This window comes from Gallus gallus, chromosome 10, assembly GCF_016699485.2.
Source record: "Gallus gallus isolate bGalGal1 chromosome 10, bGalGal1.mat.broiler.GRCg7b, whole genome shotgun sequence".
NCBI lineage: Eukaryota > Metazoa > Chordata > Aves > Galliformes > Phasianidae > Gallus > Gallus gallus.
In genome coordinates this window covers 14,513,606-14,539,806 of record NC_052541.1, presented here as the reverse complement: position 1 = coordinate 14,539,806, position 26,201 = coordinate 14,513,606, and the positions used below count along the sequence as shown (strand labels likewise).

The following is a 26,201-nucleotide window of genomic DNA, read 5'->3' as shown; positions in this document are numbered from 1 at the left end:
TTTCATTTCTGGTATTTTTATTCAAAAAGAAGGTTTGCTAACAGCGATCAGTACCGTGGCCCAGGCCCCTCCATACAACAGCTGACTTCAGCAGTCCTGGGCCTTCATCTCCATCCCTCCCTTCTCCATACCAAACCAGGAACTTCCCAACCACTCCTGAATCACGGGATGCTCCTCGACACTGCAGATGGCTTCCACCTTGCAATTTTGCCTCATCCTATCTCAGGAAACCTCAGCAGCTTAAGCAGAGGTTCACAGCCAGATTTAGCTTTATCCTGTCACTAAACTCAGTAAAAAGAAAGTAAAAAAAAAAAAAAACCCAACAACCTAAACAGGTTTAAAAAGCATACATAAAATCAATCATTTTCTGGAGTTGGAAAGAAACGTTCCCTGGTGGCAGATTAGCCCACATTTATCCACTATAAAGTTGCTTACACCTTAATCTTCGGCATCTTCATCTGACACTAATTAGCAGGCTGGAGGTTCCTATGGGCATCATACTGTCTACATCCCAAAACATGAAAGAGAACTCTTCCTTTTACCACTTGAAGCACTTTGCTTTTAAAGAAACAATATCAAGTATACCAGGCCCAGGAGGTACACTTCTTAAACTTCAAAACCACAGTGGTATTAGGAGGCACAAAGGTGCAGAAAACTTGCCAGGAAAGCACTGCAACACACACCCAGGGCTCGGCTGTGCAATGTTATTTGCTCACACACAAATTAAACCCAAATCGCACTCACTGAACCCTGGGCCCACCTGTACTCTGGCACCCGTTGCTAATTAGGAGATGAATCGAGCAGGCTATAGAAGCAGAAAATTAAATGGGCTAATCAGACCGATGTAGTTCCTTCCCACAAAAAAAAAAAAAGAACCCCAAATTTACAGAAAAGCCAATATGCGATTGTAAGAACTTTTTCATATTTAGGGACTCCCAGAAAAGCACGGGAAAAGATTAATTACTTCTTTGACGTTCATTACTGTGCAAGCATCCCATTGAGATCCATCTGACATCCTATTTAACTGTTCGCAGCAACAACTAATTGGAGCTTGAAAGAAAGGCGAGAGCAGGACTCCAGGAACACGGCACAGTGTGCTAGCTCCTTGCAGGGAAGTGAAAATAAATTATTTAGACTTGACAAAGTCCCTTGAAGTCCCGCAGTCTTTCTACTTGGCTGGGTCTCAGGCCCATCGCCGATATATCAGCAGTTATTTTTGGAGGGGGAAAGAAGGCAGGCTGCTTAGCAGGTAGCTTTTGGGAATTTAGAGCTCGTCGTACTTATGGTTTTCACGAGCCCTGGCAGATGTTGAGTGTCTTAGACTAGAGCACAGTAAGACACTTCATACTAATGGTGTTGGTTTGCAGCATCAAACCTCCTTCCTGCCACGTTCCGGCATCTCTGCTCCTTTCTACATGGTTCTTTAAGGAAAGGAAAGGAAAACCCATCCTCAAAACTCACCCTCAGCGTCCTCCTAACTGTTCACCCAGCTCATACAGCGAAGGCTGCATCCCCCCCAGGGCCACTCGCATGCCCACACCACTTGGAACGGGTCTGCGTGCCACTTCGCTGGGCACCGGGTCCTGCAGGGCAGGAGATGGGTCCTGCTCGGTGCCTCTGAGCTGTGAGAGCCGCCAACAAACCTTCCCTGCCCACCCCGCTCCCTGCCCCTTCCCTCCCCTAGCACGGAGCCAAGAACGTGCTGGCAGCGGCGCTCTTGGCCGAACAAACTAACTACCAACCTCGGACCAGTCACGACAAACGGCTGAACGTCTACCCATCACCTAACATACCCTCAAAAACCAAGGTCACCATCACACGTCATGGACGTAGATCGAAAGCCTGGCCCAGCCCAGCAAACCCAAGGTTTCGCCCAGGCTGGCCCCTCCAGATGCTCACGCATCTCTCCTACCCGTTCCTTGGTGAAACACCAAACAGTTATAATACTCAGGTCAATATATATAGGTACCACGTATATATATTTGTGCCGCTGCTCTGCGCGTTAACAAAGACACCCAACCCCACTGGGCTCCTTTCTGCCCCCTCCCCGTCCTGCCCCGGTTGTGCAGCCTGCAGGATCGCAGCCAGGGGCTGCCCTACGTGTCCCCCTCGCATTCCCCTACAGTCAGCTTCAAGGCTCCCTGCTGGTGCAGAGTCTTTAAGGCTTTGAACTCCAAGGGCATGGTGTGTGGGCTGGCCTGCGAGGTGTAGCCGTACTTCAGGCTGTCGTAGTAGTGGTACTTGACCGGCTGCTGGTTCTGATCCAGGGGGAATGGCCAGAAGCCATAGAGATGGATGCGGTTGCAGAAGCGAGTGGCCAAGGTGTACATGAGGAGGCCAGTGGTGGGTCGCTTGATGTGCACCTTGTTGGTCAGCCAGTACCTGCAAGGGAAGAGCAGAGAGCCTGTCATCCCCCTGCAGCCAAAGCTTGCGTCTCTCACTTTTTTTCTGTGACTGAGATATATTGGTGATTCAAAGTGAGAGGTTTCTGACTAGCAGAAGAGTTCTCCATGCCAAGAAAGCCTCTCTAGGGGTTGCTTCATGAATAAGCATCTCCTGCTCTCTGTCTGGCGGTTACATCACGCGTGTTGCTATGGCACTGAAGCATCTCACGTCTTGGCAATCCTTTATGAAAAACAAATTGCTTGCAACGCTGGCCTTCAGTACTTCAGCCTACAATTATCTTCCAATCAACCCAGGAGATCGATACCACAGAGCAAACCATCCTCACGTCAAGTAGACTCCAGCAGCCCCTTCCTTGAAGCAGACACACACACACACACAGCTGACAGTTTCCATTGATGAATGAAGATTTACTGACAGTAAACACAACAGGGCTGTAAAAACGTTTGCCTTTGAATAAAGGGTCAGCTGGCTGAGAGAGCTCAAGCACACCACCGTGCTCCTGTTATACCCAGCCACTGCTCTGCAATCCTGTGTCAAAATACATCACCGCACTGCACAAAGTCAGTCCATGAAATATGCAATAGGGCATACCGCAATATACCATGCCTACTGAAATATACCACACCTACCATGATATACCATACCTACCACAATATACCACATGCCATAGAGATCAGATGAACTCACTTGCAAACTCTGCTAGTTTTTATGAGGGATGGCCAAAAGAAAGGGGGAAGGAGGCATCCCATAGCGATGCATGAGCAGAAATAGCACCAGCAGTTGTACTTTGGGATGCTGATAAAAGTTACAGCAGTATCAGCACCCCTGCACTACAAAGTTTCCAGTGCCAGTGCTTTATTGCATGGACAATTTGTCCAGTTTGCTCAGCAGAAAAGCACTGTCGAATGAGGAAAAACAGAAAAGAGAAGGTTTGGGGTGGTGGAAGAGGTCCCCAGGCATGTTCCTCCCTCCCAAAATATGTTTGATGCTGCCACTGCCTGTCTGAGCTTTCACCACGGGGTCTGCCAGCAGATTACTTATGATGGGTATTTCAAAGGGACCGGGTGCAGGAGATTGAGCACGGAATGCATCTCGCTCCTCATTCGCGCTTCCTGCTGGGCTCCCCAGGGTCTGGGGCTCAGACAGCAGGAACCCACGGGAGAGCAGAGCCATAATCCTGCAAATTAGCTTTTCACAAAAGCCATTAAAATTTAGCAACCAAGGCACAAAATGTACTCGCTTGTTCTCAGCTAGATAAGAGGAAAATTGACTTTTCCAGTGAATCAAATTCCAGAGGCGTGCAAGGGCAGGGGATAGCAGAGTTCATGGAGGTCTAACACCCCAGGGCTGGCCAAGGATGGCTACAGTGTTTTAGGGTGGAGGTCCTCCTCACCCGATATCTCTCCTCAGCATCCAGCATGAAAGAGGAGAAAAATACTGGAGGGAACAAACACAATCCCCAGCCCCAAGTATTGAGCTATGGGGCAGCCAAGGCTTCAGCGGTGCTGAGGCCATCTTAACCCACAGGTGGATGTGAGACAGATTCCTTGATTGCTTTAAGGGTAATCACACCAGACCCCTGATGTGTGCAGAGTAAGGAAGGATATCACGACCACTTAGCACTGAATTAGGGCACACCAGGCAGTAGGGAAGCCACCTGGGAAAAGCTGTCCCATCAGTGGACCTGCTTTGGGGGAAGACACAAACCACCACTGCACCTACCTATGATGCTCGCGGGACATCTCACTTCACCGTCACCACCCGAAGCATATTAATGATGACAAAAACGATTGGGGGCAACCTCAGAAGAGCCCCGCTAACAAGCGTGCATCACTAGCATCAAAAGCAGTTCTAACACAACAACCCAAAGCACAGGTGGCAGCCGAACACTCCAAACCTTCCAACAACATCAGGGTAGGGACCAACTCAGATGCTTAGAATGAAAAGAATGGATGCCATACATAACACACAATGGCCAAACCATACCACAGACCACATCACAGCATTTGCAACTTGTTTCTTAAACGATGAAGGTGGGAAACCCTCCAGTGAAGTCTGGGGAATACTTTTTAACAACCCATTTGCAATGGGGTGTAGGAGCCATGCAGGAAGATCTCATCTCCCCCACCGCTGGCCAATGGAGACAGTGGCCACATTCCCAGTATAGGGGAGAACAGCTGGGGATGGAAATAAAACCTAATTAATTTTGTAAATCCAAATGAGGTTGTCTGGGCGCACATGGGATGCTGTGTCAACAGTGCACCTTTAATATGTGAGGTCCAGGATTTTAATTAGGAGGAAAGATAATCTTGAAGCAGGCAGTAATTATTTTTCAAATTGGCTACACCAATCACCATAACTATTAATTGCAACATTTTATGGAAAGAGACAGCAATTAAAAGGGAAGAGCAAAGAGCAGTCCGAAAACTCAATACCTCCTTTCTCAGAGCTGTTGCCCACGTGCTGACCTCCTTCAGAACCAGCGTAAATAAACCCCAGGGATGCGAGCAGCTCTGGAGGTGGTCAGGCACCCGAGTGGGATGCAGCCACGAGCAGGAAGCGCAGTGCTGCCAGGCAGAGATCGCCTGAGACAGCTCTTGTTTGGAGGATCACGATAATGACAGATGGGAAACGCCACCACAATCACCGCGAGGCCGTCTTTTGTAAGGAAACAGGCCAGACATGGGCCCGAGCACCTGATAGTTCCTACTTGATGGCAGCTAGGGACGGAGGCTTCAGAGGGAGCAGCTCGGAGTACCGTGCTAGTGGGTGGGTGCATCCAATGCATTCAAGAAAACCCTTGGGTAATGTGGTCTCTACAGGCGAGGGTTAAACTGCAGGAGAAAAGGACTAAAAATCCATCACACTGATAAAATGAGTAAAAGAAACCCAGGTCAATGAAGAAATCAAGTTTCAGCAGCCTCAGCTGCATTATTTCTTGATACAAATCAGAATAGCTGAAATAATGCAATTTCAGACCTTTTTAAAACAGCTTATTCGCAGAAGTGTGATACAAACACAAGCTGTTGTGGAGGTGCTAGCCCCTGCCTGTCTGAAGCATGTTATCAGTCTGCCACACACATCCTGCTCCCATTAATGCTCATGAAAAGCCATCTGAAGGCGACTGGAGTCAGCACCCTGAGGGCACCCTGCGCTCCCATTGCTGCATGCTGGGACCCATTGGTACCAGCAGGGAACAGCACAAAATGGAAAAGATGATGCATGGAGCCCAGAGAGAGACCAATATCCTCCTGTCGGGCTATCTGCGTGTCTAGTTTCCACCATTAAGTCCACCAAAATAACCAAGAGCTGCATACAGCTCAGCGCTGGATGGGTGAAACAGCAGCTGACCCACCTCAGGTCTTCACCAGGATGCTGGGCATGGAGTAGTGGTGGGCTTCATCTCCAGGTCCTGGTATTTGCGAAGCCAGTTTTAGCGCACAAGGTACTCAACACCCACGAGTTAAACCATTTCCACGCAGACTGAACACGAGGAGTGCAGCCAAAAAAGGGTCATTCTGTTCCTTTCCCCCTTCCCTCCTGCGCCTTTCCGCTTCTTTTTACAAAGAAAAGCCTAAATCTTCTTCTTGATCAACTGGAACAAATCAAATGTCATGGGGACTGTGTGCAAACACACCACAGCTTGGGTACAACGTGCCTTATTTCCTTGTGCAGAAGCAAGAATAATTGCTCACACAAGTGGTGGTAGTCCTCCATCCTGTTCCACTCACACACTTGTGAGTCGTTATTTCCCCTCCCTGCACACCCCATGGCTGTCTCTTTCCCTCACTTGAGCACCTCTGCCCTCAGCTAGGCTACCAGATAGGCACCGTTAGGATGCAGGCAGGGAGGGACCAGGGGAGAGCTTCCACCATGGCCAACGGATGGGAAAGGCAACCTCAGAGCAGCACCACGCTAAAAACTCAAAGGTTTATATGTTGTTTGGGTGTGGGACCCAGGGAGACACCTGAAGCAAAGATAAATCCACCTTACATCCCACCAAGTTGGGCTTCTGAGGACAGGTGGCAGAGCTGTGCTATGGGAGCTATGGACTCCAAACAGGGCGGTCGCTGTCATGGAGCACACACGCAAGCTGTCAGGGCTGTTTGGATGGCAAACCTAACGGGATAGCTGGAAGACTTATCGATTTTCTTCTTTCAAGAAGCTCTTAATAAAATCTTATGGGATTAGAACTGGTTACTGCCAAGAGACCCCTGTGATGGACACAGTGAGAAATGCTGGAATAGATAATACAAAGCAAAAAGAAACACGTCCACAAATTCTCTGCAAGATGCAATAGTCAGACCTCCAGCCACAATTCTTCCCTCTGCCTCCTGCATTTCATGTTATTTCTCTAACAAAAGCTGCCAGGCAGTAGGGATTACAAGGCTTTTTGGAGACATTAGACCCCTCCTAAGGGGTTCACTCGCTTCCTTGCCAGAAGATGAGCACTGCACTTGCTGGGTGCGTCGCTCAGGAGACATTTTAGAGAACCACTTAGAATTGAGTCACACACCCCAAAATGCATGGCAATGACACTGGAAACAGGCTCCTTAGCTAGTGACTCTGCTTCATTGCTTTCATGGTTTGCTTCCGAGCTCCTCCATTGAAATGCCGGTGGCTTTCCCCATCCCTGGCAGGCAGGGAGCAGAGCTGGTGAGTTTAATGGTGTGAAAAGAGCCTCAGTCCTATAGCACAGTTATCCGGAACCATCAGCACAAAAGCTATCAGCTAACATTGAAGGCACCAGCGCCGTTAGGAAGGTGATGTCTCAAATGGTGCTGTTAAAGAAAACAGAAAACAAATGCTTTTGCTTTATCTCAGCAATGCACCCTCTGCAAGTGCCCCAAATGCACTGCAAATTATAGGAAGAGGCTTTCGATTGCCACTGGAACGCATTCTGGTTTGGGGGAAAGCAGAGCAGGACAATAAACACCGCGGTTCAAGGAGGAGTCAAGAACTCACAAATGAATTTCAGTGGAAGTGAAGGAAGAAGAGTAAAGGCAAAGCTTTTGTGGCTGAATTGAAGTCGGCTGAGATAACGTTAAGTCTTTGTACAGAGTGCTGTTTCTACAAGAAATAATAAAACATCTGAAAGAGCGTCTTAGCTGAAAGACTTCCCCCATTTCTTTGTGATTCCCAAATCAACTTAGGGCAGATTATAAATCAAGGGCAGCTTTATCCAGCAAAGGAAAAAGGACAGCGCTGGCACAGCAGCATGGGGGGAACATAGCAGGAACTGAGCAGTACCACAGAAGACAAGTAAGTGAACTCCCAGTGATGCTGGCCTGACTCCTTCCTCAGCCCAAATTACATCATAGGGATGATGCCAGATGGTCAAAACAACCCTATGGGTACCTGAGAAAATTCCCATGAGTATCAGCACCCACCCTCAGCTGTGACCAGCTCACTCATTACTGCCTGAATCACTCTTAAATCCATCCCAGAGCCCAAACCTGAGGACACTGCACCAAGAATAGCATCAACACTGATACTACACTCGACAGAGCCCTTTGCACTCCAGCCTTGGAAGGGTCCTTCTGCATGGCCCCTTAGCCAGGTTACAGCACACAGAGTAAGCTTTGAAGTGCTCCCATCACTTCTGGCTAGTGAGGGGGGCTACAATATTAATTATAATCACCATTAACCGGTAGCATCCTTGCTTTCCTGCTGCTGGGCTGAGAGGCAGGAGGGCAGGGCAGGCAGCAGCTCCCTTGGCTTGGAGGGCCTGATGATGATTACCACTGGCTTCTGTGCCTCTGATTGAATTAGCACTGCCCAGCACCAGCTGCACACTCTGCCCTTGGCTCCTTCCCCCAGAGCAGCACGAGCCACCTTTCCCATTGCCCCACCGCAACCAGGGGCTTTCAGGACCCCAACCAAGAGATGCCTTCCCTCCACACAACCCCAGGGCTTACCACCCTCCATTCAACCACCAGCAGAGATCCAGCTGCCCTGTGGGCACTACAAGGGGACAACGTGGTGCCAGCCAGGAGCACAGCAGGATGGTGCCAGGGGATGAGCAGCTCTGGGGCTTCCTCTGCCTCCATGGGAAAGCAGTGCCCAGCACCTGCCAGCCCTGCAGAGCTTCGTGCGGGACATCCCTGGCACCAGGAGGGGTTGCCAGCACAGGATTAGCAGCCTGTTGATTTAAAGGACTTATTACAGGAGCTTAATTCTATTTTGACAGATGAAAGTAAGTCAATTACAGCTAGAAATAGCTCTGAATTTGGGTTGTTTTCCCCCCTTTTCTGTGAGCACAGTGTTCTCCTTCTCTTCCTTTACCCCCAAGCCAGAATCTTCTGTAAAAAGCCTATGAGGCCCCTAGAAATCTCAAACAGAACACCTGAGGGCAGACCCAACTTTTCTCACCTCTTGTTGCTGCCTGGGATTGACCAGAGCCTTTTGGCTGGTTTGTGCTGGGGACAACCCTAAGAGCATCCCCAGTGCCTTGCAAGTTCATAGAACAGCTTGGGCTGGAAGGGACCTTGTAGATCATCTAGTTCCAAAACCTCTGCTGTGGACAGGGTTGCCATCCACTAGATCAGGCTGCCTTGGAAGTTCATTTAAGATGAACAGTGCAATTAGCACTATCACAGGTACTCATGGGCTACTCATGAACTTTTCATAAGCTCCTCATTGACTCCTCAGTCTCTGTCTTCCTATGAGCAGCCTGGTACAAGGAGCTGAGTGAGATTTCCACGCATGCCTCAGGCACACAGTGACAAACCTTGTCACCAGCTCAGCTGGCCACCACACACATTTCTCCTAGCAGAGCCCTAGCTGCAGGCTGGGGAGTTACTGTGATGATATCCAGGCTTACAGCCAGTAAAGCACAGGCAGATTTAGAATCACAGAACGATAAAGGTTGGAAAAGACGTCTAAGATCATCTAGTCCAACTGTCAACCCACTCCCACCATGGCTGCTAACCACGTCCCTCAGTGCCACATCCCCACGGCTCTTGAACACCTCCAGAGATGGTAACTTCACCACCTCCCTGGGCAGCCTGTGCCAATGCCCAACCACTCTTTCTGAGAAGAATTTTTTCCCAATATCCAACCTGGATATTAGGAAATATTGACTTGCCCTGTTACATAGCTAGACGACCTTACACTCATAGAGCAGAACAAGGGGTTCTGCTTGCAAGGCAGTCTCCAACCCTGCATCGAGGGACCAGATGCCACTTAGGGAGCACAAACGCAGTGGTTGCTCTCCTGCTGGGGAAGCTCAGGCAATCCCAGCTCTGAGCACATAGACCACGTTCTCACCCTCGGACGGCGTGCAGCAGGCGCAGGGAGGGGTAGGCAGTCCTGACGTTGATGCGGTGTTTCAGGATGAGCTCATTGACCCACTCCACGCGCTCCTTGCCCCCCTTGGCCATGAAGGCAGGGATCCAGAGGATGCTGCCGTTAAGGCTGTGCAGGCGCTGCAGCAGCTTCTCCCGCCACGTCTCATTCACCAGGTCCTCGAAGGCTCGCTGGATGACCGACGGGTTCATGGTCACCAGGTCTGTCTTCGTCCCCACGTCCTGCGAGTACTCCTGCACGGGAGCCAGGTTGCACCTGCAAAGGGAAACACCCAATAGCCCTTAGTGATGGGTGTGACAGAGGACACTGACGAGCATTGCGATGGGTTGATTCTAAAAGCCAGAGTAGAGACAGATGTGCCTGTTTGCTCTTGCTTTTGGAAGGTGGAAGAAGGAGAATGAGGTCTTGTGATGAATCAGAGAGGCTCTCACCTGGTAACGCTGAGCCATCCTACCATAAGGTTATCATTCCTCAATGCACCAGCGTGTGTGTGCACATGCCTCCAGGCAGTGCTAATAATGCACGTAGCTGGTGGTGTGTTTACATGGGTCTGTATCTGTCCTGGTGCCGTTTGAAAATAAAACATAGCAACAAACCTTCCTGGTTCGCTGCCACAGCAGGTTTGAGATAAAATGGCTTTTCCCATGTGGCAGCAGCTCGGGGTCAGGTGGGACAAACAGCACAGAGAGCTGACAGTGCCCCAAACACCAGCCAGAAACCAGTACCTGCTCATGCACAGGAGCTGGGCTTAGTGCCTGCAGCCTCCCTTCTCTCCAGGAATGACAATGTGACACCCACAGCCCTTAGCCTGAGCCCTGCTAGTGTAACGTTATCCTGAGCCCCTTCTTCCCTGCTGCCAGTGAGTCTCTGCTCAGAGCAGCCTCGGTGGCACCTGCAGTGACAGTGACACTGGCGGGTGATGGTGCCAGGATGTGGGCTGATGGACGCTGTGACCTTCAAAACCCAATCACATTCCGGCACTTTAACCGGTGTCCCTCTGGGGCTCTATAGGCTTGGGGGGGGCTACGAGGGATGAGGATGGAAGAGCAGTGGAATAAACCACCAGCAACCCCTCCTCCATTACATGGGGGTTTTGTGCAGCATGCTGTGCTCTCCAGTGGTGTTTTACAGTGAAGCTACAGTAGTTAACAAGCAGGAAATGCATCCTAACCATCTGTCTCCATAATCAGCCATTACTGCTCTTTTCCCCACTTTACAGTGGGGGAAACAGTAGAAAGAAAACTGAGCAAGTGGCAAACTGGGCCTGGAGCCCATCCGACCCACTCACTGCAGGAGTCAAATGGCTGAAAATAAACAGAGCTGTGTGCCGCACAGAGCCCACTGTGGGCACTGCCAGACAGGTTATATGATAGGGGAGACATCACTCAACATCCCAATCCTACCCCAATACCCGGTACAACTTTTCTCATGCAGTTCTGCTGCCTGACATGAAACCCCTTCCCTGCTCTTTGCCAGAGCTGCAGTGTGATTTGCTCCCTTGCTCAGGTTATTTTTAAGGGTGCAACTGACACAACCCCATTCCCTGTGGGCAGAAGGCAGCAGCTGGCTGTAAGCAGGGGGCAGAGGGGACATTATCCTCACCCCTATGTCACACGGGGACTGCCTCTGTGAGCCGCTGATGGATTGGGCTGTCCTCATAATAGACTCGCCAGAAAGCAAAAGTCTGCACGCCCATAAATCATCCGTGGGCTCCCACAGCTGAGGGATGTGCATGGGTGCTGGGGATGGGAGAGCTGGCGTGCTCCTCCTCTCTGCTTGGAGCATCTTCTGGAGGAGACTGGGTGGACATGGGGACCCACCACCGCAGGCCCACGGGACACTGTGTCTGCAGGGACACCAGCACCAGGAGCAGAGGCACTGAAGCACGGTGTTGCCATCGGTAAACTTTACGCTTGCACCTCCGCAAAACCCCAAACCCTCATGCTCAGCATGCAACACGATGTGCCCTACCTGATGACAAAGCTGTGTGTGTCGATCTCGGGGCCACAGCCGCTGCCCAGCAGCACCCCCGAGTTGCCTACGATGGCACAGGAGGGGAATTGCTTGCCCTTGAGGGGCGAGGTGCGGGGCAGCAGCTCATACAGGTTCTGCGAGACGTTCATGGTGCTGTCCCGGTCAAAGACGTAGTGAATGACATCCCCAGGCTTCAGCGTCCCCTTCAGCACGGAAATGTCCTTCTCTGCATCCAGGAACTTCAAGATCTGTTTCCTGAGGACAGGGAAGAAATGGCCCCATCAGGTCACGTACGGAGATCGTGGGATCGCTAAGGCTGGAACAGACCACTGAGATCACCCAGTCCAACCATCAACCCACCCCCACCATTCCCACTGACCACATCCCTTACTACCATGTCTCCACCATTCCTGAACACCTCCAGGGACAGTGACTCCACCACCTCCCTGGGCAGCCTGTGCCACTGCATCACCACTCTTTCTGAGAAGAATTTTTTCTCTAATATCCAATCTGATCATTTGGGTAATACAGAAGATGGCCTCTTGCTTCCCATCTGCCCTCCAGGAACAGAATGCAAACAGCTAGCTCCACCTGGATGCCTTCTTCTGACCCACCCAGCCCCTCCAGGGGGTGTTCTCCCATTGCTGGGGTCTGCATCCACCCTGGGCACACCAGTAGCACCCCAGTAGCACCTGGTTGGGAGCTGGGGCTCAAGCTCCGTGTTTCATGGCTGCAAGGCCAGCTGGTTTAGCCAGAAACTCATTTCCAAGCGATCGCTTACAGATATGAAGTCTAGCTCAGCAGGAGATAAGCTTTTTATTTCTTCCTTGACTTCCTTAGATGATATACAGAGGCAATTTGCCAGCTTGCACTGGAGAGGACCAGATCTGTCTCTTGTCCTATAGGTAATTACCAGTACCTGATCTTCAAAGAGAGTGTCTGGTTGTGTCTCCATTTGGATGAGGCTGGTTTAATGTTGTGCTTAATGCTTTCATTACTTCTGTCAACAACAGCTGGAGACGAAGAGTCATTTATTACTACTTCAGCTCTAGAGAAAAGAGAGACGGGAGGGAGAGAGACAGGATCCGTTAGCATCCCAATGGCATTTCTAATCGCTGTCTTAGGCTGCGGCTGCTGGAATTCAAACTTCATCAGAAAAGCAAAACTGTAGTTATTACCCAAACGAGAACTGAAAGCCTGTTTGTATTCTGCTACACTCAAGCAGACACCAATCCTTAAATTCCTGCTCGCTCACACGAACACAGACCTACAGGTTTACATAAAACACAATCACAGATGTCGGGCTGGAGGAACGCATGCACACGGAAGCAGCAGCTCTGCAGGCAGGCTGAGATGCGGAACCCCAGACTTCACCCAGAGATTGGTTGCACCCCAAAGCACAGCCTGCTCAGCTCCAGGTTAAAAACCTCATGAGAGAAGCGCAACCTGCAGTTCACCCAAGGGAGAAAGGAGTTTAACTGAGCTGCTGGGCACTGCTCATGAGATTGGGTACGTGGAACCCAAACAGGGGGACGTTGGCTCATAGAGCACTATTTTTTTCTGTCGAAAAAGAATAAAAAAGATTTCAGCATCCACACTGCCTGCTCCATGCCCAGCAACGAGCACAGGGATGAGGAACAGCCAGATAGACTCAAGCTGTGGTTTCAAGATGATCACCGGGAGACCCCAGCTTTTAATCCCTGCTCTAAGAGGCAAATGAGCCCCAGCACTTCAGTGCAATTTACATCAAATGGCATAAATTAAAGGAGCCTCTGCATATTTGATTCCAGCCAGCCCTCCAAAGAGAATTCCCAAGCATCTCATCAAGAAGCTGCGCATGTGTCCGCAGCCCCGAAAAAGCCTTCACACTTCAGAGCACTCCGAAAAACACACAGCCAAAAGCACTCGCTACCAGCTGAAGGGAATCTCCCTCTGTAGTGCAAAGGGCTCCTTCCAGCTGGGGAACGGTCTCTAAATAAATGCACTGATAAAAGGCAAGTGAAGCCCAGGGAGGGAACAGAGGGGGAACACGGGGCAGAGCTGGTGGCCTGGGCTCATGGCAGTGCGTAGTTCCTGGGAGCACATCCCCAGCCCTCAGAAGGTGCTCCTGGGGACACCGTGGCTCCAAGTATGCAACGCTGCAGAAAGGAAAGGCAATGTGTTCATAAAGGCTGTTTATAAAGGCTGGCTGCCAGAGCGTCAGTGTGTGCTTGTACATACCAACACTACAGGACCTCCTCCAGAGGTTGCTTCCCACTCCTGCATTTTGCCACATCATCTCGTGCCTCATATGCAAAAAATTACCACGAGGCATCAAAAATCTTAAAGGAAACGGGTAGAGAAATCTTGGGAATAACAATTTTTGGGGTCTATTTTCTGTGTTTTTCTTGTGACATCACCACGGAACAGCACCTCCCTGTCTTTGTGGAGTGGTGGTGTTGAGCTTTGCAACCGCATCACTCGGTGAGGCTGGGATGACACATCATCATCATGACAATAACACAGACACGGAATGAGGCTGTGATGCCACGGAATGAATGACTCTGCAATGGAGTACGTTACCCAACTGCATTACCATCAAACCGAATGGAGTTCTGATGTCAAAGCAGGCTCTCTCTCCCCTAATAGCGCGTAGTAAAACTATGCAAATGGCAACTCTATCACTGACTTATTTTCACAATAAGTAACTCTCTCATTCCCTCAATCACCGCAACTTGCAGATCCTTGGTTATTTGCAAATGATTATTGCACCGAGCTGGGGGAGGAGGGGGGAGAAACGATTAAGAAAATGCAAAGCAGAAGTGAAAAGAAACAGATACATTTGCTAAATAAGACCAGCACTATCCAGCAAAGAGGAGAAGCAGATTAATAGCTGCCTTACAGCAAAAACAAATGAACACAAAATCTAATTTACAAACCTATTAGATTTGCTATGTAAGCTGTTCACAGCTGATCTGATTGTACCTCTGCCTCCAGAACTCCTGCAAGACAAAGGAAATGCATTATTTATAAACCCGGCTCCTCTTTGCCAAGCATTGTTCAACAGTCAAGAGAACCTGCTCCAAAGGGCTCCGAGCTGAGGCAGGGCTCACGCCCCACCCTGTCAGAACAGAGATGTCCTGATGCCTGCAAAGGGCTTTTCACACCCGCTGTCACCACTGCCCTGCTGTAGCTGTAGAACTGTCATAGCAAAAGAGCTCCGACCCAACCCAATGAATAATACCTGCGCTCTCTCATCAGCCATCAAAGACATCCGCTCTCTGTCAAAGCAGCACGCAGCCTATAGGTTGGGATACATTGGTTGGTTACATAGGTTGGGATGCAGGATACATTTCTGCTTGTTTTGGGTTTTACAGATCGGGTGGGAGCAGTGCCCAAAGTTCTCCTCCACCTCTGGGTTGCCAAGGGATGTCCCAGTCCTCTGGTGAGGACCGACTGACCAGCCTGGATGGGATTCCAGGTCTTCCTCCTGGAGAATGGAAGCCATTCTCCTTCACTGGAGACCACCCAACATCTCCACTGTAACCCAAACGAGCCGTTAGCCCCTGGGAGACTTGCAGAGACCCTGTCCTCACTGTGCATCTTCTCCTGGCTTCCAGCGCCCCCAGGCAGACCCAAGGCCCTGCTCCAGCTCCCTCTGATCCCACTGGTGCCCTGCAGCTCCCACTCCCACATTTGGTGTAAGCAGGCTGGAGCTATGAGGCCAGCTCACTCACAAGCTGAGCTTGAGACCTTGAGTTCCACTGCCACGGAACGGCACAAGGAGGGCACCAAACCTCCCTGAGCAAAACACGCCAGTGGAGAGCCCAAATTTCCAACACCAGGTACTGGACTGATGCTGTAACAAAGATGGGTGGCACCAACCCTCTTCAGAAACCCGTGTCGCTCATCCAACCCATCAATCCTCAGTTCAGTGAATACAATCTCATTCTGCAGGCTGCAGAGCCTCTTCCTGTTTCAGCCCACTATTTTCTAACAGGTCATAAAGAACTCTTACCCCATTTTCAGGTGATGCTCAGTGGCACACACATCTCAACTGCCACGTACCCACTGCTCTGTTTTATTGTTTCCATTGTACAGATATCCACATGAACACGCTCATAAAGAGAACCAAATTGTTTTCCAGCAGAAATATTATTACCCAGAAATATATATCTTAATGAAAATGTATCTCAAGAGTATGTTATTTCTAGTAGAACTGAAAAGATCCCAAATGCATTAGACACAAATGAAATAGTGAGCACGACTGCTTGGTAGCATTAAAAAGATTTTCAGGCTTGTGGGATGCGATGTAAACCCTTTAGTTAAGCTGAGTGCAGCCCTCAGCACTGCATAATGCGAAACCTTTGGAAATGCCACAAAGGTTGTCCCTTCCCTCCCTCCTGCAGAGACAATCTGTGGCCAAAGCCATTGAGATTCTCCCTCTGACACTCTCCTTTTCCCTTTGACAAACCTGAGAGCCAGTGAGCTGTTTCTTTTTTTTTTTTTTTTTTTTTTTTGGTGTATCAAGGGAACAGCAGGACTAGCTTATTCCTAGAGCCTACTGGCATTTAACAAGCCTCCGCTTTAATGGGGTTCACCGCAGGGTGTGGGAGCAGGCAGGATTAGTGTGCAAACCACGCAGCCTTTCAGAGACGTCGCCTCTGAAGGAGCCTTCCAAATGGGATTCACACTCCTTCACACTTGCTGTAAGAGAGATAGGGACTGGATTAAGGGCTTAGAAAAAGAAATGCTGCTCCCTGATAAGTTCTGGTTCACCATTTCTGTGAAAGGGGGAGGGGGGGGAAATCACAGAAATCAGAAAGTGGGGAAGGCTTCTTAGCTCCATGCCATCCATGCTCTGTCATCATCAGGATCTGAAGCATCACAACGTATTATTCAAATGAATTTATCCAATCTAAGCTTCATGTGCCCTCAGCGACAGCCCTGTGCACGTTTCCTCTCAAAATTCCAGCAGGCTCTGGGGCTACTGGATGCAGAAAGATGAGCTGAGAGCCATGGGATGAGGCATTGCTGGGGGTGCCCTGACACTCAAAAGGGCAGGGAAATGCTACCTTCCTCTCTGGGTATTTATCTATATCCTATTACGACATGAAACTGCTATCCTACATGAACGTGGAAGGGACGGCTCGTTGGTGCTGGAGTGAGCAGGGCTCTGCTAGCCAACGCCTGGTCCAGCAGCAGTGGGAATTCCATTGGCAGGCACCTGAATGCTGGCAGCGATGCTGCTCCCTGCACCAGGCTTGGATCCTCTTTCCAAGCCACAGAGACTGCCTAAAGTTGGAATACGTCCCCCTTATGTGAAAGTCTCCACTTGTCCAATCAATACCAAGACTCTCCCATCCCAAATCAAAAGCCTTTCGTTCCTTCCTGTTCTACACCGCAACTTTGGGACACCTCCGCTACAATCTCCCTTTGCAATAAGCCATGATTGTGACACTATAGGGCAGAGGGACCCATCCAGTTGTCCAGCTCAGTCCTCCACTGGCTCAAAATGCCTGCGGTTCAGCCAAACACAATATTTTCCAAGGTCTGCCACAGCCTCCAACAAAGGCAAACCACCTGTACCACCTCACCGTCCCATGTGGGAAGAGGCAAACATTAAGAAACGGAAGGCAGTAATTAAAGAGGCACGTGTTAAACCAACAAACAAACAAACAAAGCCCATTTTATTACACCTCACTGACCTGGAGTTTCAAATCTCTTGGCGTCAAAAGGCGAAGACCAACCTTGATTAAAACTGCACAGATAGGCATTGATTTTGAAAAGCTTTCTAGGGCTACAGCGTGTTTAGATTGAATTACTTTATTAATCTAGTTGTTATCAGTTTGACTGTATAGCCAGTCCCACAAAATACCAACCTGCTCTCTAATCCTATTATTTACAAAACGCTCTCCTTTTGATTTCTGCTTGGATGTTTTCCAGCGATAAGTCACGTCTATATGTGCTAATGCCATCTTGCTGGCTTACGCCATCCTTCCTCACTTCTTGCCTTGAGATTCTTCAAGCTGAATTTTGACTATCTAAGATGTTATATAGGTCAAACATTTCCGTGCTCAGTTGCAAAGTGACACTGATTCATATAACGGAGGATAAGAAAGAAAAAATATCAAAGATCAATATAATATTATGATTCGGGTCCAAATTCTCTTGGATGAAGAATTCCTGATATACCAGGTATGCAAAGACTTTTTTATTTCCTGTCAACGAATGGGTTGTTTAGGGTTTTTCATTGTCCTCTTCTTAAATTATTCTCTTAATCGTTGCCCAGCACAGTTTGGTCTTGCTTTGAGCCATTTTGATACACGAAACTAGAGCTCCTCTGACTGAACAAGTAGGTCACACAGCCTCTTTGGGTGAGTGGGTCTCCAACAGCAGGCTTCACACATCCCTATGTGCAGGCATACAAATTTAAAAATGTGTTTTCCATGGATATTTTATGAAGTCCACCTCTGGTTCCTCCTTCTTTCCAGAACAGAATACAAAAGAGAAGCGGGCACAACACGCATGAATGGTCCAAGGACATGAGCTGCAAATTCCGAGCACATCATGAGCTGCATTTGCACTTCTTGTAGAGCAAATGTTCTACTCTACCACGTTGGGTCGCCTTCCCAACCTTGGGCAAGACAGGTTACCCCAGCTCTCATGCATGGAAAATCAAGCTAGTAGCATCTACGTGACCCATTGTGGGACTGTCAAACTAAATGTATTCACCTGAATTCCTCAAAAAGAGAGCTCAGAGTGCCTGCTTTATCTGAGGAGTGCAAATGAGCAATACCCACTCACTGAGTTTTCACAGCCCTCACGTGTTAGGTGCATGTTATGATCTCGGGACGGTACTGGGGAAGTGGCTTGGCCAAAACCACATGGGTAACCCCAAATGCATGCATAAAAGGCAGAGCCTGAAGCATGAGAACTGGCTGGCACCTGCGTGTCTCTCACCCTGGAGATCAGCTGCTTGCAGGCAACACCACCTGCCCACCCCCGCTTTCCCCTCACTCCAGAAACACGGTTCTCAGGTTCGCTTCTCACCCACTTCCCTGCATCACACATCCTAACACCAGGATGTTTGGTATTTGCAGATGATTCCAGGTGACATTTCAGCACTTGCTGTTGAGGCTTTCAAGCCAGGGTGTGAAGGGGACTGGGATCTGCCAACGCATGCTCTCCTGGTGAGCAAGGTTCCTCCTTAGGGATTAATTTGGAGAACATTTCTAAAGCATTTGCCTGCTAAGATAAAAGATCCCGCAATACATCTTGATGAGACATTTAAAATCTCACTTGGATGTGTTTAAAATCTCACTTGTTCATATTGTCACAGCTTGGCAGAGAGAGTGTCAAAAACTTCCTAAATATCAGGCGCTATTTTTGCAGCTCCAAGTTCCACTCTTTTTATCGAGTCATAAGAAAGCATTTCAGAGAGTGTGCCCAGGTTGGGGCATTCAGGAAAATCACAGAACCAAAGAACGGCTTGGGCTGGAAGGGACCTTCAAGATCACTGAGCTCCAAGCCCCTGCCACGGACTGGTTGCCCCCACCAGCTCAGGCTGCCCAGGGCCCCATTCAACGTGGCCTTGAGCACCTCCAGGGATGGGGCACCCACAGCTCTCCGGGCAGCCGTGCCAGGGCCTCACCATCCTCCCAGTGAAAAATTTCCTTCTAACACCTAATCTAAATCTCCCCTCTTTTAAAGCCATCCATCTACCTGTGTGGATGTCAGCCTCATGTGAACCAGCCTCACTAATTTGGCTGCTCCCTCCCGTGCCCCGGCCCCACCTGCACCACTCTGCCCATCCCAGGGCCAGAAGGGATCAGGGCTTGGAGAAGCATGGAAGCAGCCCCGCCTGCCAGCTCCGCACCAACTCCAGTGTAAATCAGAGCAGGGTTTGGCTCTCAGCTCTCTGCCTGGCTGCAAATCACTGTGTGCAATCGCTGCCAGCATACGCCGAGGGCACAGGAATTGAGATGCATGAGTTTGCAAAACAGAGACACCTATTGCTTATTAGGGAATAAGCCAATTAGGCTGAAATGCTTACGTGACAAAACCAGCAAAGAGGCAGCAGGAAAGGCACAGCTCCAAAGGTGAAAGGACACAAGACAGAGGAAGGGGATCCCTTTGGGGTAACCAGAGCATCAGCACTAAACCCTGGTCTCACAGGCTCTATTCCCAGCCAGACACAGATCAGCCAGCGCCAGCTCTCATGTCTGCACATGTCCATCATCACACAATGCTCTCGTTTCATCTCCACTTACACGCTCACAGGGGTGACACATCACATACCCTACCTCTCCCCATCCTGCATTCTGGCAGACATTACTCCTTCATAGAACCACAGAACCGTTACGGTTGGAAAAGCCCACTGAGATACTCAAGTCCAACCATCAACCCATCCCACCGTGCCCTCAGCCATGCCCCTCAGTGCCACATATACCCTCTTCTGGAACAGCTTCTCTGGCCACATTAATGAAACATCCAGCACAGAAAAAAACACAGAAGCAGACAGAAAGAATCCAGAAAGGCCTTGACATGAGAGCATTGTCTATGGATTTCGATTTTCCCTTCCTGGAGAGGAGAAGAAAAATACCAGGAGTCCTCGAAAAGAGCTGAGGAAGACAAAAGTGTCACTGCTTAAATACCCATGTCTACACTGTGCGTTCCTCCTGAGATCATTTTTTAAGCCAGCAGAGCTATTGGAAGTGACAAGCAGCAGAGCATCAGTCTTGCAGCAGATCCTGTCACCCTGAGCATTCATGCCCTAAAAGGCAGAAATCCCAGTGGATCTTGTGGTATCTCCAGGACAAAGTACAAGGGAATGGTGCAATATGAAAAGAGCACACCAGTGGGGCTGCAGTCCCCAGTCTTGCTGGAATACTCAGGTTCTCATGTGGCTTCTTCCACTGCCAACATCAGTGCTGAGGACCTTTCCTGGGCAGCAGTATCCTCTTGGTGCTGCTCTTCTGTCTGAGCATCCTCAGTGTGATGTTGGGTCCCAGGAGTGCAACTCAACTCGGGACACCGGGATGCTCTGCGATGCTCATTGAGAGAGCACTCCAAAACCACACTGTGACAGTGACAACACTGTGCTTTTAAAAGCAGCCCAGCCTGTGCTGTGCTGGATGGGCAGGACGGTGTGCTCAGCATGCAGATGGCCAGACTTCTGCTTGGGTTTTTTTTTTTGTGTGTGTGTGTTGTTTGTGATCCTCCCAGTGGATTTCTATATGCAATAACATAGACTCCGTTTGCAGCAGCAGCAAGAAGAAAGATCCCGGCGCTTCATTTGGGAAAGATCCACTCAACCAGCAGCCAGCTCAATGAATCGAATGCCATGCAAACAGGAAACCTGTGAGCAGTCAATAGCAGGGCCAGCAAAGTTACTGTGCCCACAGTGCCATCAGCGCTGCTGAGCATGCTTCTCTCAAGGCCACCACCACGAAGGCCGTTCAGATTTACAGTGGGATACAAAGAAAAAAGGCATTATAAGGATGTTCTGCTTTCTCTGCTTTTTTTTCTTTCCCCACTATTAAAATGCAAGGAGCAGAGCTATTGACACCGGCCTGCTCTGCCACCACGTTTGCTGAAGGACACCCTACATTCTGCTCCTGCAGTGAATTGGCTGGCCTAGGGAACTCCCTCCTTGCAAAAAGAAGCCAGGGAAAAAGCAAAACAACTGCTGCCTGGTACTGCGGTTTGGGCTTATTTCATGCTGCTGAGGGTGACCCAGGCCCAGGGAAAGCAAATGATGGAGGCAATTAGAGGAAGTCTGTCTTTGAAACAACTGGTTTTTATAACCTGTAGATGTGTTTAAGTAGTTCTGGTCTCAGGGATGAAAAACCAAAACACTTGTAACCAGCAAGCCCAGGGAAAGGAGCGGGAGCTCCTGTGATATGCTCCTCTGGAAGATCAAAAGCACATTTGGCATGCAGGTAGGCAAAGATGAACAGATGTCCGAGCAGAATAACCACGGTTGCTGTAGGCATGTGAACACGGAATGCGAGAAAAAAAAGAAAAGAGAGCCTTTTATCAGTGTCCATTTCCTTCCAGACTTAACTCATGCACTTGCAGGTGTAGTGAAAAGAAACACAAAGCCCACCTGGGCAAGAGGGAAACTTGCAGCATTTGTTGGAGTGCGTTCTCCCTTCATTACTGCGGTCTCTGGGGTGGTACTGAGCACAGCCTGGAAGCTCTGCTGGGATGGGGCAAAGGAGCACTGATGGAGCGAGGGGAGCTCTGCCACCAACCGGCTGCTGCAGCTGCTGTCAGGAGGGCTGCAAGCAAAGCCTACCCCGATATTTTCTTACTCAAATCAATAGTCCAACACGGGTTTCATTTCCCAGCCTGAAAAAGCATGGAGCTTTTGTAAGAGTTCTGTCCTACCCAACGGACGCAAAGGCCTCTCTGCTGACTCCATTTACACCAGCAGTCACTCAGTGTCTGCCCCGCAGAGGCACCGCTGCTCTGGGCCCACTCGGAGCATTGGTGTGAGCGTGCAAAAACCCAGGTTGGCAGAATAGGGCGCTTTCTTCACCAAAACTTTCCGGCGTAGAGCAAATCTTAGATGGACCGTCGGACCACGTGACCTTAGCGCTCTTTTCCAACCTTAGTGATCCCACGACTTGTTACCAGGACCTAAGCAGGATGGTTCCGCTGCCAAGAAGTGCTGTATGACTGCAGTTTGCCACAGACACCCGGAGCAAACGCACCACCGAGGGAGCAAAGCCTCCCCCGTAGCACTGCCGGACGGGCAGGCGTTGGGACAGAGCACATGATGGCAAAGCAGCCCTTCGGTGAGGAGCTTTGGGGCAGGGCAGCAATAGGCGATTCTCCGGCTCCTCGCTTCAAAGAGCCGAACTGAATTCCTTCTGTAATCAGGATGAGAAGGCGCGCGGTTTGGGCTGGCGAAGAAAAGGTTGGCTCATTAAGTCCATCCCATTACCAAGTGTCAAGTGCTCCCTAAGATGGCTCACCGCTAATTTGAGAAGTCACCTGGTGGCAGCGGGTCACCAGCTCCCTCTACAGACAAACAGGGCACAGCCGGACCCCTGCAGGACCGCGACGGCACACGCATAACAAAGAGTGCCTTCAAACTGCCATCGAGGAGCAGAATTTCGCGATGATTATCCCCCCGGACGCCGAGCCCTTTGTCTCCGCCTGGCCCTCACCTCCATCCCGGCTGGTGGCAGAACCGGCAGCGATCGCTTCGCCTTACCCAAAGCGTCTCTTTTGTTCCCTTCGGGAGAAACAAAGAGGCGGAAAAGCGCGAGGAAACGCATCGGCGGGCTGCAGGGAAAGTTCAGCAGCCGAACCGGGCGGCTTTTGGGGGACCGAAGTGCCAAAGCCGCCGGCAACGTCCCGGCTTCACCGCATCCCTGCCAGCATCCCCCGCCAGTTGGGATGCGGGTGTCCGGATGGGATACGCAGAGCACGAGGAGCGGGCTGGAGAGCAGCGCGTCCCCGGCACCGCCACGCTGCTGAGTGGCCGTCCTCGCCCTCACCTCGTTGTTTCAGCATCACCAGCCTGCAGGAGGGGCCGTGCATAGCCGGAGGGGCAAAGCGGACTCTAACCACGCTCCTCAAACAGCTCTGCCAGGCACAGCTTCAGCTCCGAGCCCCCTTCACCTGCGATGCCGGGAACTTATCCGGGCAAACAGCACGAGATAGATATATTTTTGGTCCTTCTGCCAGTAACATTCCACTCTTACTTCGAACCTAATGAACATTTTGTTCTTTCTTTCTGAAATTTCTCGGTATTCGTAGGTGAGAGAAATACATTCCCCCTGCTCCTACCCGTACAAGGCATATCCTTCCAAAGACGATCCAACTCGCAGGCAGGGGGCAGGGCACGTGTAAAAGTGGGCAAGCTGTTCACTCCGCACAATAATTAGAGAGCGCATCGATGCCAAGGGAAAGGAAGAAAAGAGTTGCACCTGCCTGCAGCCCCCAGCCCCACGTGCCAGGGCCAGCTGCCTGCAATGGGGAGTGCAGAGCAAGACAATGAGCCATCACCCAAATAATCTCCACCTGGGGAAGGGCTGAGCAAAAAAAAAGCCGGTAGCTTCCAAACCTCTTTTGCACAAGGAGAGCTCCTAGAAAACTTTGAGGCTCCTCTATGGCATCGTGTACATTTTTGTCACACACACTTGCTGTCGCACAGTCCCCTCTGCCTACAACTCCTGCTTGCAAACAGTGCTGCTATCATGTGAGCCCAGAAGCTGGCTTTCCTACATCCAGAATCACAGCATCACTGAAGTTGGAAAAGACCTCTACGATCACCCAGACCGATCAGCAGCCCACCCCCCCATGCCCACTGACCACGTCCCTCAGAGCCACATCTCCACGGTTCTTCAGCACCTTCACAGACAGCGACTCCACCACCTCCCTGCCCAGCCTGTTCCAAAACACCACTGCTGAAGCCCAGGAATGAACCAGAGACCTTTAGATCTCCCCGGCACCATGCTGACCATCACTGCACACAGGGATGAGCTGCATTTTGTGCCAGGCTCCCCTGCTTAGAGCTTTGGGGCGTGCAACGATCAGTGAGCAGCCCCTTGCTGTGAATGGGGTGAAGGAGCTCAGACATGGAGCACCTCAAAAATCCCAGATGTGCTCAGTGGGGATAAAGAAATGGGTGGGAAAAGAGAAGTAAGGAGAAAGTGTCAGTTTGTCTTGCTTTGTGATTATCTCTTATCTTACAGCCAGGTCTCACCTTTGCTCTGTGTCCCAGCCCATGCTATAGCTTGTCCGCAAAAATGAGTGTGGGGCTGATGCCCACATATCAGGGCAGCAGATGTGGGGCAGCGCAGGGCTGAGTTGGGGGCACGGGGCTCTGCACATTGCCTCCTGCGCTGGCAGAAGCGTTGGTACAGAACGGGCTGCTCGCTATTCCTCTGCAACTCCTCTGACCCTGTTGCTGTCGCTGCCGCTGAACTGTTTGGCAGCACTTCCTCAGAGAAGTGCAGCAACAAACTCAGATGCCAGGGCTGGGAGATAAGCAGCCAGCAAACATCCAATTTCCATACAACGTACAGAAAAGAGAAATATATATTTATATAAAGAAAGCCACTGACTGGGAATCCCTAATGAACCAGGGGGGGAAGCAGGATGAGCAACTAACAAAACAGAATGGATTTTCAATAAGGGCACAGCAAGTTCTAGCGGACAGATCCAGCAGATAGGAGGGGAGAGACAAGAAAGAGCCAAAGCCAGGTAAGGTGATGGGAGGAAAGCAATGGGATCAGAGCAGCCTGTCCGATGGGGAGGATGCTTCATAAGCCTTTCATTTCCTTTATTATTATATAGATGGTGCCAGCTGATTGCAGAGCAATAATCCATCCCGCCTGGTAACCTACAGGCTGGATGCTTCTGGGCACTTCTTGCCTGTGGCACTCAACACAACGCAACAATGAAACAATGACAAACATCTCTCTCTGCCTTTCCTTTCTCATTTCAGCCAAGTGCCACCTATTTGTTTTGATACACAACAGTGGAAATGCCACCCGCTCCTATGCAGAAAGAAGGACCCTGTGCCATTACAAGTGCCCCCCATGTTGCCACGATTATTTGACTTGTTTTCTCACACTGCTGCAATGAGTTCCTCAGGTTAACGTAAATCCTCCTCTCTGTTCCTGTTCCTTTCACTCCCTGATTTCCTCACCAGCCTTCAGAGGTGGTACGGGGTAAGCACTGCTCCTCTCCCTACATTTTGGGGTTCTTTTAGTCTCTGCCATCAGAGCACCCACCCGTAGGGCACGGGGAAGGGCGATCGCCCCCATCCCACATCGTGTCCCCGCTCCCCGGGCGGGTCCCGACCCCAGCACGGCGGTCCTTCACCCATCGCCCAGGGACCGGTGCCCTCTCCACCACGCCCATCCGCCCGAGCCCCCGGGCTGCCACTCGCCCCTCCGTCAGCCCGTCCACACCTGAGCGCTGCCCGCACCCAAAGCCCTCTCTCCGAGCCGCTATCCGCTCCAACACCTCCGAGCAGGCTGCTACCTGCCCGGCATCCCTACCCAGACCTGTGAAGGATCGAGCAGCCCTACCCGGACCGCTATTCAACGTCTCTAAGAGGAGCGGTGCGACTCCAGCCGGGCTGACGCCCCGTTGTCCCTAACGGGACCGTCGGGTCCCGCTCCCCACCCGGACCGCGCTGCCCCACGCCGCCCGGGCCAACCCCGCTCCCCGCCCGCTGTCTCCGCGCTCCTTCCCACTTCTACGAGCGAGAAACCGGGAGAGCCGGAGACAAAGAAACTGTCCGGGCGCACCCCCCCCCTCACCGCTCCTCCTCCGCCGCCTCCTCCTCCGGCACCCCTTCCCTCCGCCAATTTACCCGTTCTCCTCCTCGATCTCCGAGATGTCGGCGAAGATGAGGAAGCCGACGAGCAGCGTGAGCAAAGCCAGCGTCCAGCCCCGGCACGGCAGCGGCATGGCTCCCGGGCTGGGCCGCTCCGCGGGGTGCGGAGCGCGGCTCCGCGTCCCGGTTCGGCCCCACCACCACCACCGCCACCGCCACCGCCGCC

At 50.8% G+C, this 26,201-nt stretch overlaps 1 protein-coding gene across 2 annotated transcripts; it reads right to left on the bottom strand.

Moving 5' to 3' along the window:
• On the bottom strand, positions 1-26,201 carry ST8SIA2 (ST8 alpha-N-acetyl-neuraminide alpha-2,8-sialyltransferase 2). Of its 2 annotated transcripts, NM_001001604.2 has the most exons (6): positions 26,012-26,201; positions 14,607-14,669; positions 12,608-12,736; positions 11,686-11,943; positions 9,676-9,969; positions 1-2,382 (listed from the first exon to the last, which is right to left on the bottom strand). In NM_001001604.2, exons 1-6 carry the CDS (start codon positions 26,107-26,109, stop codon positions 2,097-2,099), a joined length of 1,128 nt encoding a protein of 375 aa, NP_001001604.2. In that variant the 5' UTR covers positions 26,110-26,201; the 3' UTR covers positions 1-2,096. The 2 variants fall into 2 exon arrangements, with proteins under 2 accessions (NP_001001604.2, XP_015147568.2); XM_015292082.4 differs by lacking the exon at positions 14,607-14,669.

What these genes read in the sequence shown, in the direction of transcription:
- ST8SIA2 (NM_001001604.2), bottom strand. Translation starts at nt 26,109, where the DNA reads ATGCCGCTGCCGTGCCGGGGCTGGACGCTGGCTTTGCTCACGCTGCTC. An exon ending in TTACATAGCAAATCTAATAG is followed by an intron (nt 12,737 to 14,606) that starts GTTTGTAAATTA and finishes TCTTTTCTCTAG; the next exon opens with AGCTGAAGTAGTAATAAATG. An exon ending in ACACTCTCTTTGAAGATCAG is followed by an intron (nt 11,944 to 12,607) that starts GTACTGGTAATT and finishes CCCTGTCCTCAG; the next exon opens with GAAACAGATCTTGAAGTTCC.